Genomic DNA, 13,117 nt, shown 5'->3' on the forward strand with positions numbered 1-13,117 from the left:
AAAACTCTTGAAAGTCCTATGGACTCTCAAGGAGATCAATCCAGTCAATCCTAAAGGAAATCAGTCCTGAATAGTCATTGGAAGGACTGATAGTGAAGCTGAAACTCCAATACTTTGTCCACCTGATATAAAGAGCCAACTCATTAGAAAAGACCCTGATGCTGGAAAAGATTGAAGGCAGGAGGAGAAGGGGATTAAAGAGAACAACATGGTTGGATGGCATCACCGACTCAATGGATATGAGTTTGAGTAAGCTGCGGGAGTCAGTGATGAACAGGGAGGCCTACCTGCTATAGCCCATGGCGTCGCAAAGAGTCAGACATGACTGAGCGACTGAGCTGAGCTGAAGAAAAGCAACAAAATGAAATGGAAAAGATTAATAAAATTGATAAACATCAGTAAGACTGATCAAGTACGAAGGGAAAACACACATGATCAGTATCCGGAATGAAATGAGAAGTATTACTACAGATTTTATAGGCATTAAATAGACATTAACATACGTTTAGTCCAAACATTTAACAGATTAAAGTGAACAGATTCGTTGAAAAATACCACCTACAATACTGACATGAAAATAAGCAGAATCTTATGTCTGTGAAAGAAAATCCATGATTTGAAATCGTTACTCACCCCACCCCACCCCCAAAAAAACCTGAGATGGCTTTTTTGATGACTTCTCAGTCTTTCAAGGCAGAAATAATGCCAAACTCACCTAACATTTCTCAAAGAACAGAACTTTTTCTACTCACTTTTCAACTCCTTTTATGAGGCCAGCATAACCTGACACTGAAATCCAATTTCAATATTACAGTGTTCAGCCAAAGAGGTCCGACATAGAAGAGTAAACACCGTTTGGTTCCATTAATATGGAATTCCGTAGTGGGCTAGGAGAAAGCAGAGTAGGGATTACTCTTGGAGAGGTGAGATACTGATGGGGTGCAGCAGAGAGGACTCTCCTGGGGTGCTGGAATGTTCTACATCTGGATAGTAATTATAAGAGTGCTGAATGTACTTTATGTGCACTTTAGTAGTAATATTCAAAATAAAGACTGTAAACTTGACATTTCATCCCCACGTCGTTTCTTTTATATCTAAATTGAATTCCATGTGCGTTGCCTGTGCTCATGTCCCGTTTTGACTGCCTTGGATGAAAGCCCACTCTGATGGAGTTGCCTTGCACAGCGGGCAGGCTTTTGCCTTGGGCTTGCTCTTCTTTGAGAATAAGGAAATGACCCCGACCCAGAGGTGCCTGCAATGGAGCCTCTGGTTCTTCCCTCACACAGTGTGGTTTTCTTCCCAGGCACGGTGGTTTTGGGAAGCATACTTCCAGTCAATCGAGGCCATCGCCCTGGCCACCCTGCAGATCATCAGCGATCGGGTCTATCCATATGCCGCCATCTCCTATGAAGACTGGAACGACCCTCCCGCCGTGGTGAGTAAATGCTGGGGTGAGCCGCGTCAGGCACAGGCCAGCACACAGGACGATGGAACCTGTACTGAATTTGTAGAGGTGATTTAAGTTTGAGCTTTCTAAGATACAAGAGTGTGCTAGAATATGTGGGACCCAGTAGGACCAGTTTTGGTCTTCCCTGTTGGCTCAGATGGTAAGGAATCTGCCTGCAGTGCGGGAGACCTACGTTCAATCCCTGGGTTGGGAGGATTCCCTGGAAGAGGGCATGGCCGCCCACTCCCGTATTCTGGCCTGGAGAATCCCCGTGGACAGAGGAGCCTGGCGGGGTACAGTCCGTGAGAGCAGGACACGACTGAGCAACTAAGCACAGCACAGGACCAGTTTGGGCTTCCCCGGTGGCGCTAGTGGTGGAGAATCCACCTGCCAGTGCAGGAGAGGTAAGAGGCACGGGCTCGACCCGTGGATTGGAAAGATCCCCTGGAGCAGGAAATGGCAGCCCACTCCAGTATTCTTGCCTGGAGAATCCCGTGGACAAGAGAGCCTGGCGGGCTACTGGCCCCGGGGTAACGAAAGAGTAGGACACGCCTGAAGCGACTTAGCACACACGCACGCAGGACCAGTTTAATTTTGAAATGATGACAAAAGTAACAAACACTGAAGCAGCAGTTTGTTTTAAATGTGCTTAGGAAGACAGTGTGTTTGTTTATTGCAGAAATAAATTGGGAGGCCTGGGTCTTGTTGGAAATGGAAGACTTCCTGATGGCTTTTGCAATGGTGGTGCTGAACTCTTGAAAAGATTCTCTAAGCAATTTAGTGATGGCTTATATTTTGAGCACTCCCTCTTGTGCTTTATGCTAACTAAGTGCTTTACATGGATGTCAGTTAACATTCAGGCCCCTGGTACAGGACATCATCAGCAAAAATGATAGAGAGGCATTAGGGATTGCTCAGGGTGGGGAGACCCCTTGCTCCTTCCAGCAGCAGGATGGAGTGGGCAGATGCTACTCTCAGAGCTTCGTCCTTAATTGCAGGAGTCATGAGGCACCTGTGGCCTGGGAGGGACAAGTACCTGAAGCTGTAGGGGGCGCAGTCTCTGCTCTGGGGCACACCTGCTGTCTGGCTCCGAGACCCCGAGCCCTCCGCGTGAAAGAGCTAGGCTCCTCTCCACTGAATCGTTGCTCTTCTCTCTGTGGCCAGCCATCCTTGTCTCCTGACTCTACCCGCTGTTAACAGTGCTGTGTGCTGCCATCTGGTCAGCCTTCTCTTTCCCTCCCCACCTCCCTCCCTCCTGTCTTCCTCCTGCCTTTCTTAAGGGGTTATTGTGTGCCAGCCCTCTACCAGGTGCTGAGAAAGCAGAAGAGGAAGCCAGGCCCTGCCCTCTGAGGAGCTCAGCGCTAACTTGGGAAGCCCAGAAAGAAGGGTGTTGTAAGAGTTGTCCTGCAGTGGAGCTGTGGGTGGAATGCCCAGGGAGCCCCGGGCGAGGGCGGGCGGTACTCCTGAACGGGAGTGCCCGAGAGGAAGTAAAACGGTCAAGGCAAGCGAAACAGTACCAGACATCTTTCTGTTTTCCTTGAGGGAAGATTTCCTTCTGCCCATCTCTTCCCTTGACTTCATTGCCAAAGGTAACCTACCAGAATGTTTCTGTTCCTGTATAGACGTACTGTATAATTTTAGAATACAGATGGGGTCACACTATGCATATTATTCTCAACCTTGCCTTTTTTACTTTAAAACTAAATCATGGGCTTACTTCCATTTCATTCTGTATAGGGATACTTCAGTTTTAAGGACCGCTGGAATCACCTTTTGCCTAAGATCGTGCGTTGGACCGCTGTATGTGATCCCATCGCTTAGGTCTATCTTACAGGCAGGTCTGATTTCAACAATAATAGGGGGAATGCATATTATTGCATCCACCCATCCTTTCAGGTGTGTTTGGACATAAATGTGTGAATATATCTGTAGAATTAATCACAGCAGAGACATGACTAGAAGAATAAGCACACTTTAAATGTTGATCAGTCAATCAGTGAGTTCAGTCGCTCAGCCCTGTCTGACTCTTTTCAACCCCATGGACTTGAGTGTTGATAGATACTAACAAATTGCTCTTTCAAGAGACTACAGCAGTTTATAGTTCCACCAATAACATTTTGGTTATTCGGGTTCTCCATGCCTTCAGTAACCCTGAGTACTTGAATTTTTGCTCACTTGGAAGGTTGATCTCTCTCTCCGTTGCTCCCAGAATACAAATATAAATGCTATTTGAACTGTGATGGGTCACCCTGATTTTTAGATTGTTTTTGGCATGTATTCGTTCAGTGGGTATTTCCTGAGTGCCTGTTTTATTCCAGGTAGTGTTCTTGGTACTTGAGATATGTCAGTCAACAAAGCAGAGAAAAATCCATTGCCACTGGGGAGTTTACATTGCAGTAGGTCTTGCTATCTGGAAGCAAGATTTGTCTTCCTAGTAAAATTTTAAAGCTTTCTTTATACAGGTCCTTTACAAGTCTTGCAAAATTTTTTCTTAGGTGTTTTATCATTCTTACACTCTGATAAAGGAATTCATGCTTTCTGACATTTTAGTTCCTAACTGATTACTTTTGTATGAAGACATTGTTGGCTTTTATATATAAACTTGTAATACTCAGACTGAGTTCTGTAATTGTTTGACTTTTTTCAAGTTGATTCTCTTGTGTCTTCTAGATGTACAGTGATACCTACAAATGCTAATTATTCTTTTCTCTAACACTTGAACCTTTTGTTATCTTTTATCTAATTGCCTTGGCTGCTGCTTCCAGAACAATGTTAACTGACCATCATTTAATGCTGTTAAGTGTTAAAAGGAAGGGTGGGTGTTGTGTGAGAAAGGGGGAAGTTAGGTTTCCCCCTCCCCCAGCTTACCTCTGGTTCTCTGGAGGACAGAGACTCAGGCAAGTGAGCGTTAGATGTGATACAGGGAGGGGGTGGGCCAAGAATAATGAATTTTGGGGTTTCTGGTTCCATCCAGAAGGAGCAGCAAATTCAGAGGTCAGAGGGACAAGAGAGCATGGCGGCTTCAGGAACTTTGAGGGGGTCAGTGTGGCAGGAGTGAAGTGTTTGTGAGGGAGACGCAAAAGGTGGAGCCTTCCGAGGGCCCAGATCGCCAAACCCCTGGCATCTTAAGGGAGGTACTGGAATGTTTCCGATGGGTGATGGGAGATCAGCGGAGCACCTCCACAGGAGTCATGGGGTGAGATTGCATTTTTGGTCATTCTGACATCAGTGTGGAGGGTGATTCTGTTGTAGGAGGACAAGGCCAAAGGCAGGAGGAGACTGTTTCAGGAACCCAGGTGAGAATCAGTGGAGGATAAATGTGAGAATCAGTGGAGGATAAATGTGAGAATCAGGGAGGATAAATGTGAGAATCAGGGAGGATAAATGTGAGAATCAGGGAGGATAAATGTGAGCGATGGGGCTTTCCTGGTGGCTCAGTTGGTAAAGAATCTGCCTGCTGTGCTGGAGACTGCCTGCAAGACAGGAGACCTGGGTTTGATCCCTGGGTCAGGAAGTTCCCCTGGAGAAGGAAATTGCAACCCAGTCCGGTATTCTTGCCTGGAAAGTCCCATGGACAGAAGATCCTGGCAGACTATAGTCCATAGGGTCACAAAGAGTTGGACACAACTTAGCGACTAAACCACCACCCAAATGTGAGTGATACCAGGGACCACCGGCTGTGCTAACTGGGAAGGCGTTTAGGAAGAGTGAGGAGCATGGTGTTGTCTATCCAAATAGGGAGTGCGAGTGCATGGGCATTGCGGGCCAGGGTGGCGTTGGAGTCCAAACATGGTCTGGCAGCAGGGCCTTCCACAGTCCAGCGCCAGGCCTCCTTTCTAGCCTGATTTCCTTCTGTTCCCTTTTGGGGAGCACTAGGTTTCTGGCTCCACAACACTGTCCTTCCTGTGTTTGCTCTCTGCTTTTCTTTCCCTGTGCCCTTGTGACCATTACTCCTTTCACTGGACTCTGTTCTTCACCATCACCTCTGGTCTTAGGTATTTTACTTGGAGGCCCTGGCCATGTACCCCTTTCTCCATGAGATTTTTTCCTGGACCCCTTACAGAAAGTGATCTTTCCTGCTTGTAAATCTTAAAGCATATTATCTGTTTCTTTCCTGCCATTTAACATCCATAGAAGTACAATTTCCTGTAAAATTTTAAGTTTCTTAAGGGAATTTCTGAGTTATCTTGGTATTCCTTATAATACCTAGAGCAATTTAATTCAGGTAGGAAGCCCTTTATACATAAAGAAGGAAGGAGGGATTGAGGAGGGTGGAATTTCCAGGATGTGAACCATCCACAGCTCACTCACATGCTGATGTGACAAGCCTTTATTTTATTTGACCTTCATGTTATTGGGAAGGTAAGAAAAGCGAAAGATTCCCTCTCATCCCTGAAGCAGACCTGGTGAGGCTCACAGAGCCTGATGACTCGTCCAAGGTCACGTAATGGGCAAGTTGCGTAAACAAGCAGGAGCCCAGGCCTTCTACCCACAGAATGTCTTAACTGGCTTACGGAGTTTTATGGGAGCCATTGAGCCTCCTCCGGGCTGAAACATTTCCACTCTTCTGAGCATATGGTACAAGCTTGAGACAAAGAAGATCACATCTGTTGCTCTGCGGGAGAATTCATACAGGTGGGATAATCATGACCCAGCTAGAGAATGTGGAGACAGTGGGCGCTTTCCTGTACTTTTATCTAAAGCTCCAAGAAAAGTGTATGAGGATAAATGGTTGAGATTCTGGTCTCTGTCTTTCATAAGAATACAGACTAGGAGAAAATAGTATATGAAGTTTCATAGTTTTGAAATAGGCATATTTTAATTGAGGACAAAGCAGAATGATGGACTCAATTTGGGAAAGAAGATGAGTATAAAAAGCATAGATCTGAATAAGCAACTGCAAAATATATTCTTTATTTATTTATTTTTCTTTCTTAAGGGGAATTTAGTCTTTACCACATTCTAGGAGCTCAGGTGATGAGAGCCCTGATTTAAAGCTGTAGGTTGTACATTTCTGCTTCTTCAGTGAAAGCAACTGACAGAAAACCTGAATAGCGTTGATTTATTTATAGTTAACTTCCCGCCCCCCCCCCCGCCCCTTCAGAAATACTTAACCTGTCCTCGATGTGGTTACTATGAGCCCAGCCTGCAGGGGAGTCTCCCCTCTAGATTCCATCAAATTTACCATATCAGGCACCCCAAGGTGGGAGTCGGTGTGGATCTCAGTCAGTAAATCAAGGGTTGGCCTGGCTTTTTCAAAGATGTGCAGTCAGGGCCTCCAGCTATGCTCTGAGCTTGCTCAGCTGGAGAGGAGGGCTGAGAGCAGAGAGCCTTTTTTTGGCCAGATGCCACTGCCTGAGTTTAATGTTAAAAAAAAGAAAAGGCTTGTGTGTGCGTGGTGAAGACGGAGAGGTGGTGGCCGGCCGTGCAGAAACCCAGAGCCTGTATCACCAGATGCTCTGCCTTCCTCGTTTGTAACCAGAACGTGAGCCGATTACATTATCTGGCTTGTGCTATACTCTCAGATGGTGAAAACGTTTGAGTAGGTCATTCTGGAGCACAACTTTAAAGTGGCAGAGTGGTCCAGTCTGGAGAGATGGGCCCTTTGTCTCGAATCTTCTCTTTGGAAGGAATTTCTCACCAAATGCAAGTTTCTTTGTGAGGGATGACACATTTGTTCTTAATCATTAAAATTTTTAGCTCCTCTTGTCAAGGATGCCTGCATTTTACGGTCTCTTGAGGCTTTCATTCCCCCCCCCCCCCCGCCTTTTTTTTTTTTTTGGCAAGTATCAGCAAAACTTTACCATCTCCCCAAACACTCCCCGCCTGTATTGCTTCTCAGGTGTGTGCCATTTCTGGTCTCCCTCTTGGCGGGCCTGGTGCCTGGATCTGGGCCTGGCCTGGGTGGCTGGTGGGGGGGTCTCTTCGGACACCCTCCCCCAGCTTACCTCTGATCGCCTGTGGGACGTGAGCTTGTCAGGAGGACACAGACTGAAGCCCGGGAGCATTGAGGATGTGTGGATATGGAGCGGGCCAAGAGCCATGAGTGTTTGGATTTCTGGCCTGTGCCAACAAAACTGTATCCTCTCGGTGACCATTAAAAAAAAATAATAAACGTAATATAATCCTAAAATCACGTAGAGTGGAATATTTTCCCGTGTTATTTTTGTACAGCGGGATTAGAAGGGTTATACTCCGCCTCGTCATAGTGTCCTAACGTGATTTGGTAGTGTCAGTTGCTCAGTCGTGTCCGTCTCTGTGCGACCCCATGGACTGCAGCCCGCCAGGCTCCTCTGTCCGTGGGATTCTCCAGGAAAGAATACTGGAGTGGGTTGCCGCACCCTCCTCCAGAGGATCTTCTCAACCCGGGTATCAAACCCAGGTCTCCTGCATTTAAGGTGGAGTCTTTACCATTTGAGCTACCCGAGCAGGTAAATTTTATTTGCCTAGTTCCTTCTGGCAGAGTTTTTCAGATTTGTTGTCATAGATAACACTAGTATAGATAACCCGGGTTGTTTTTTTTAACACTGACTGTACTGGACCTAGAGCAACAGAAAAGGGGACGACAGCTGGGGTCCCGTAGCTGTTGACAGAAAACCTGGCAAACTGACGAGAAAAGTGGGGAAGTGACTGACAATGGGTTGTTGCACCCAGCATAAGAATAAGGGTGACCGCAAGAACTTGTTCCTATGAAATCTAGCCCGTGTGGCGGCTTCGCTGCAAGCCAGGCCTCAGACGCGGATTATATGCACTCACCTAGGCATCCTGTAAGCCTGGGTCCAGCTTTTGAAGATAGAGGGGGGAGGCTCAGCAGGCGGGAGGACTGTTGAAGAGCACTTGCTCGGGTGGCAGTCCTCACCCGTGAAGGGCAGGGTCAGAGCTGTGGACTCGATGCAGCAGAGCCTGCTGTTGCCCCTAGTTCTTGGGGAAGTGGTTCCGTCAGGACGTGTCAGAAGCTCCTGAAAGGCTCTTGAAAACGCAGATTGCTACCACTCCACCCCTAGTTTCAGATGGTGTCGGTCTGGGTGAGGTCCTCGGATTTGCATTTCTAGCAAGTTCCCAAGTAGTGTCAACGTAGCTAGTCCAGGGGCTGTGCTTTGATGTGGGATTGGTTCACTGTGTGTGTCCTGACTCACTGCCTGGAGAAGGCTCTCCCTCTCCCCCCATCCAGTGCCTCTTCTGCACCCCTGGAGCTTGATTAGAAGCTTCCAGAGCCTGGGCTAAGCCCACATCTGTCTCAGCTACAAGAAGAACTCAGGGCTACCGGTACTTAGATGTCCAGATAGCAGCCCTCCTCATTCACAGAGGTTGTGGTTGTATAAGCCGCTGAAAATATCACTCAGCTGTAAATACTAACAAGCTATAAATCACTCTGCAGGCCGAAGAAGCGCCAGCTCAGATGCATGGAGCAGAACCCTGAGTCTGTTTAACTCCACTCCCTGCCCTTTAACTTCCAGGTTGTGGAATGTGTCTCTGGAATTTGAACACCTCCCCTGCCCACCCCCCTCTCCCAGGAGGCCTTTTTGGCTTATTTTCTCCCCTTCTTCCTCCCACTGCCCAGACAGATATGGCTGAAGTATGTATGGAATTCAGAAATTTTAGCTTGAATTTTAAGTAAGTTTAAGTGTTTTGGAGTCTCTTGTTTTTAGAGGCACCACATTTACAGGGTCACAGTTGCTCACAAGGCCCGCCTTCCTGCCCCCAGTGCCAGGCCTTCCCTTGAGTTGCCTTCGCCATTGAATTGTCTCATAGCTGTACTTGCTTCTGCGGAAACAAGCCTGAAGGTCTCAGGTCATGGAGTAAAGAAAGCCGAGTTGGGTCTGAGGAGCGAGAGACGCAAGAAGTTCCCAGGAGCTTGACCCGGGGCCCCATGCCAAGAATTCTGATGGTCAGATAGTAACGTGGGAAAGACAAGGTCGCAGGTCAGATCCAGGTGGGGAGGGTAAGTAAGGCACAGGAAGGGCCAAACTCAGGGGGTGCTGCGGAGGGGGTCCTGTCAATCAGAGCATCCTTCCTGGAGAGGGAGACTCGTGCGACCGGGTAGCCATGCATGCATGGTGACTCTAGCGGTGGCGGAGGTCAAGCCATGCGCATGGTTTCCCTGGATGCAGACCTTCCCCACCCACCCGGGCTTTTGTAGAGTTCACTTTTATGATGCTGGCATTCATGAGTCAACACCTGACTGCTTCCTTATGTCCCATAGAGGAGGGCAGCGAGTGGAGTAGTTTCTCGGAGGCTGTGGAGCTTGGTCTGGCAGCAGATGAATTGAGGACACCTTGGGTATTTTGGCAGAGCCATCCTTCACACACCAGCTGTCACTCACTGGCACATCCGATTCCCTTTCCCCTTGCTTCAGGGCCCACTTTCTTTCTCCTGCGAGTCAGTTTAAGAGGTTCAGTAGCAGAGGTTACTGGGAAAATGGGTTGTCTGGTATCACAACATCAGGGGTAATGAATTCTATTTCTCATATCCTATACTGTTAACATAGACCTATCAGTTAATATTTGAGTGTAATTTTTCTAATGAGATGGTCATTACAGCTGCAGAGGAGAAAAATTCCCGCATTGCTCCAGCTGGAGTTTGGGTCTTGATTTTTGGTTCTGTTTTATCTCTCAGCTATATTTCTTAATTTCATGTTTAAGAAAAAAATAGAATGGCTTAACACGTGTGGTTTAAAAAGTCAAATTATAAAATAACGCCTGTAACTAAAATTAAGGCCTGTTCCCGAGGGGCAGCTGCCTCAGCTCTCCTCTGATATTTATTTTCCTATCTTCTCATAAAAGGCTGAAAGTGCTGTTGTTTTAATTTCTCTATCACAGACATTGTCTCCCTACTTCCGTAGAGTTAGTGCTCCGTTTCCTGTTCCTGCCTCTTCCTCTGCACTCTTCCCTCTCATCTTACCAGTGGGGCAGTGCTGTCATTTTTCATTAGAGGAATGTTTATTGTTGCATTATTAGGACTATATAACTGTTGGTGTCAGCGGAACCAAGTAGTAAAACATGGTTATGTTTCCTTTCTTGTATGACTTTTTTTTTTTTCCCCAGGGAGTAAATGCATAGCTGCCTTAAAAAAAAAGAAAACAAAAACACTCTCTTAGTTTTCCATGTTCCTATCACTGCTTTTTACTAAGTTCTCCAAAGGAAGAGTGAAATGGTCAAGCGCAAGTGAACTATGGGCTTTCCCCCCTCCTTCCCTCTCTCTTTCCCTCCCTCCCACCCTTCTCTTCCGTGGCCTGCACCTGCAGCTCCAGTGTGGATTGATTGCTCTCTAGGTCTCCTGTGCAGAGGTCAGCCTCAATTCTCTGTTCACCATGATTCTCGCAATTCTCTTCTTTTCTCTTCTTTGTTGGATTCTTTGTTTTCAAGTTCTAACATCCTCTTTCTTTTTGTTTTTTTAATCCAGTAGCTTCCCCAGAAAAGGGACTGTTGGGGGGTAAATTTGCTGTCACTTTGCATGTCTGAAAATGCATCTATTCTCTTTCACCTTGATTAATAGCTGTGTGCAGTGCTGTGCTTGGGCTAGAATAACATTCTGATCGAGGTGGCTTTTCTTCAGAATTTCAAAGGCATTGCTTCATTGTCCGCTAATCTTCCTGTTTTAATCTCAAAAACCTGAGATGTCATTCTAATTACTGATCCTTTTGTGTGAAACTTTTAATCTTCCTGGAAAATGCTGTGTTCTGAAACTAATGATGATACACCCTGGTATGAGTGTTTTTTTGTTTGCTGGATACTGATTTGGGCCCTTTATAAGGAAATTTTCACATTTTATACCTCCCCTGCCCCACCCCCCCGCCCCATTTTCTCTCTTCTTTTCTGGATGGAACTTGGGTTACCTTGATGATGAATGTGCTAGACTGATCCTTTTTTTTCTTATCTTTTCTTTCTGTCTTAATGGACTTTTTGTTTTAATTTCTTAGATATTTTCTCAATTTTATCTTCTAACTTTTCATTTTAAAGTTTTTGTTCACTTTTGATTTCTAAGTCTTTACTTGACTTCTACTTAATCTTTTTTTATAGCTTCCTATTCTTGTTTTAAGGATACGGTACTTTCTCTTTCTGAAGATATTTGTGGTTTTGTTTTTATTTATCTTAAGCTCCCTGTATTATTTGTTTCCTTTGAATTCCATCATCAGGTCTTTCTTTTCTGTCTTTCATATTGGAAACTTTCTTCAAATACCTGATGTTTTTCAGCAGTCTATTCGTATTAGAGTGAGCCACTGAAAACTGATGGGAAACTCTGTGTGCGTGGTTTGGCTTGTCAACTTTCGGGCTTTACTGAAGTTTATGGACAGGGACTCAACTGTTTACCCCGTTGTTGGTACTCCTAGGTTATTTCTATTGGATTGGTTCACTGACCCAAAGGATACTCTTTCTGCCCTTGGGAGCAGGCGAGGATGGATAGTCAGTCTGGGCTGCGTGTCTTTGGGGAGGAGGATGGGGAAGGAGACCAGGCCTCATCCTTCATGCCGTGGCTGATCTTTGGATCTGCCGTATTTGGTGTGGCGCCTCATCCTGCCGGCCTTGTGTCTCTGGAGTGTGAGGTCTCTCTAGTTCATTTTCTCCAGAGAGTAAACCTCCTGCTAAGATGCAGTGGGTGGAGAGGACAGGGAGGGCATGGACCTGCCTGTGCATGTAGGTTTAAGGGATCTCGGAACCAACTTTTCTTAATCCTGTTTTCAGAGTCCCTCCTCCCTAGACACCTAGGCCTTCCCATTTCTCAGTCTGCTAACCATCATCCTTGGAAGGGTTAGCTTTCCACGCTTTGCTAGGCAGTTTATGTTCCTTTATCTGGCTTTTGTTTGCTTGCTCAAACAGACCTAAAATTATGTATATTTTTTAACTTTTTATTTTGACATAATTTTAGACTTAAATTTCCAAAACCAGTGCATAGTTTCTGCACACCCTTCATCAAACATTAATATTTTGCCACATTTCCTTTATTTTCTGTGTGTGTGTAAGCACACAAACGCATATACATTCATATTTATGTATTTTTTTTTCCTGAACCATTTGGAAGTTACAGATATGAGGCACCTTTACTCCTAGATCTTTCTCATAAAATCACCCAAATTATTTGTAAATAAGAAGTGATACAATATGATTATTTAACCTATAGATCTTGAGCTTCCCAGGTGGCGCTAGTGGTAAAGAACCCACTTGCCAGTGCAGGAGACATAAGGGATGCAGGTTCAATCTCTAGGTCGGGAAGATCCCCTGGAGGAGGGCATGGCAACCCACTCCAGTACTCTTGCCTGGAGAATCCCATGGACAGAGGAGCCTGGCCAGCAACAGTCCACAGGGTCGCAAGAAGTTGGACACCGCTGAAGCATTTGAGCACACACATGCAGACCTTGCTTAGATTTTGTCAGTTATCTCCATAACGTCCAGTACAGCAGAAGATTTCAGGCAGTGCTTGTGTCCAGTTGTCATGTCTCTTTAGCCTCTACCAGAACAGTTTCTCAGGTCCTTCTTTGTCTGGCATGACAGTGGTCTTTTTGAAGAGAACATGTCAGTTATTTTGGAAGGTATCCCTTGGTTTGGATTTGTCTGATGCTTTTGCATTAAAGTATGCATTCCATTTCAAATTATTGAATGTCACAAAAGTAATGTTGGTTCTTGGTGTATCACATTGGAGGACACATGATGTCAATTTGTCCCGTTGGTAGTC

General features: G+C 45.9%; 1 protein-coding gene across 3 annotated transcripts in view; it reads left to right on the forward strand.

Annotated features, from left to right (window-relative positions):
• The window catches only part of EXT2 (exostosin glycosyltransferase 2), a 146,022-nt gene that overhangs the window by 66,220 nt on the left and 66,685 nt on the right, over positions 1–13,117 (forward strand). For 2 of the 3 annotated variants that reach the window (XM_052652388.1, XM_052652387.1), the window contains exon 8: positions 1,304–1,435. The exons of the other annotated variant lie outside the window; for it this stretch is intronic. In XM_052652388.1, coding sequence (XP_052508348.1) covers positions 1,304–1,435 — 132 coding nt within the window. The remainder of the gene's footprint in view (positions 1–1,303; positions 1,436–13,117) is intronic. 3 annotated transcript variants of the gene reach the window in all.

The sequence above is a fragment of the Budorcas taxicolor genome, chromosome 15 (genome assembly GCF_023091745.1).
Source record: "Budorcas taxicolor isolate Tak-1 chromosome 15, Takin1.1, whole genome shotgun sequence".
NCBI lineage: Eukaryota > Metazoa > Chordata > Mammalia > Artiodactyla > Bovidae > Budorcas > Budorcas taxicolor.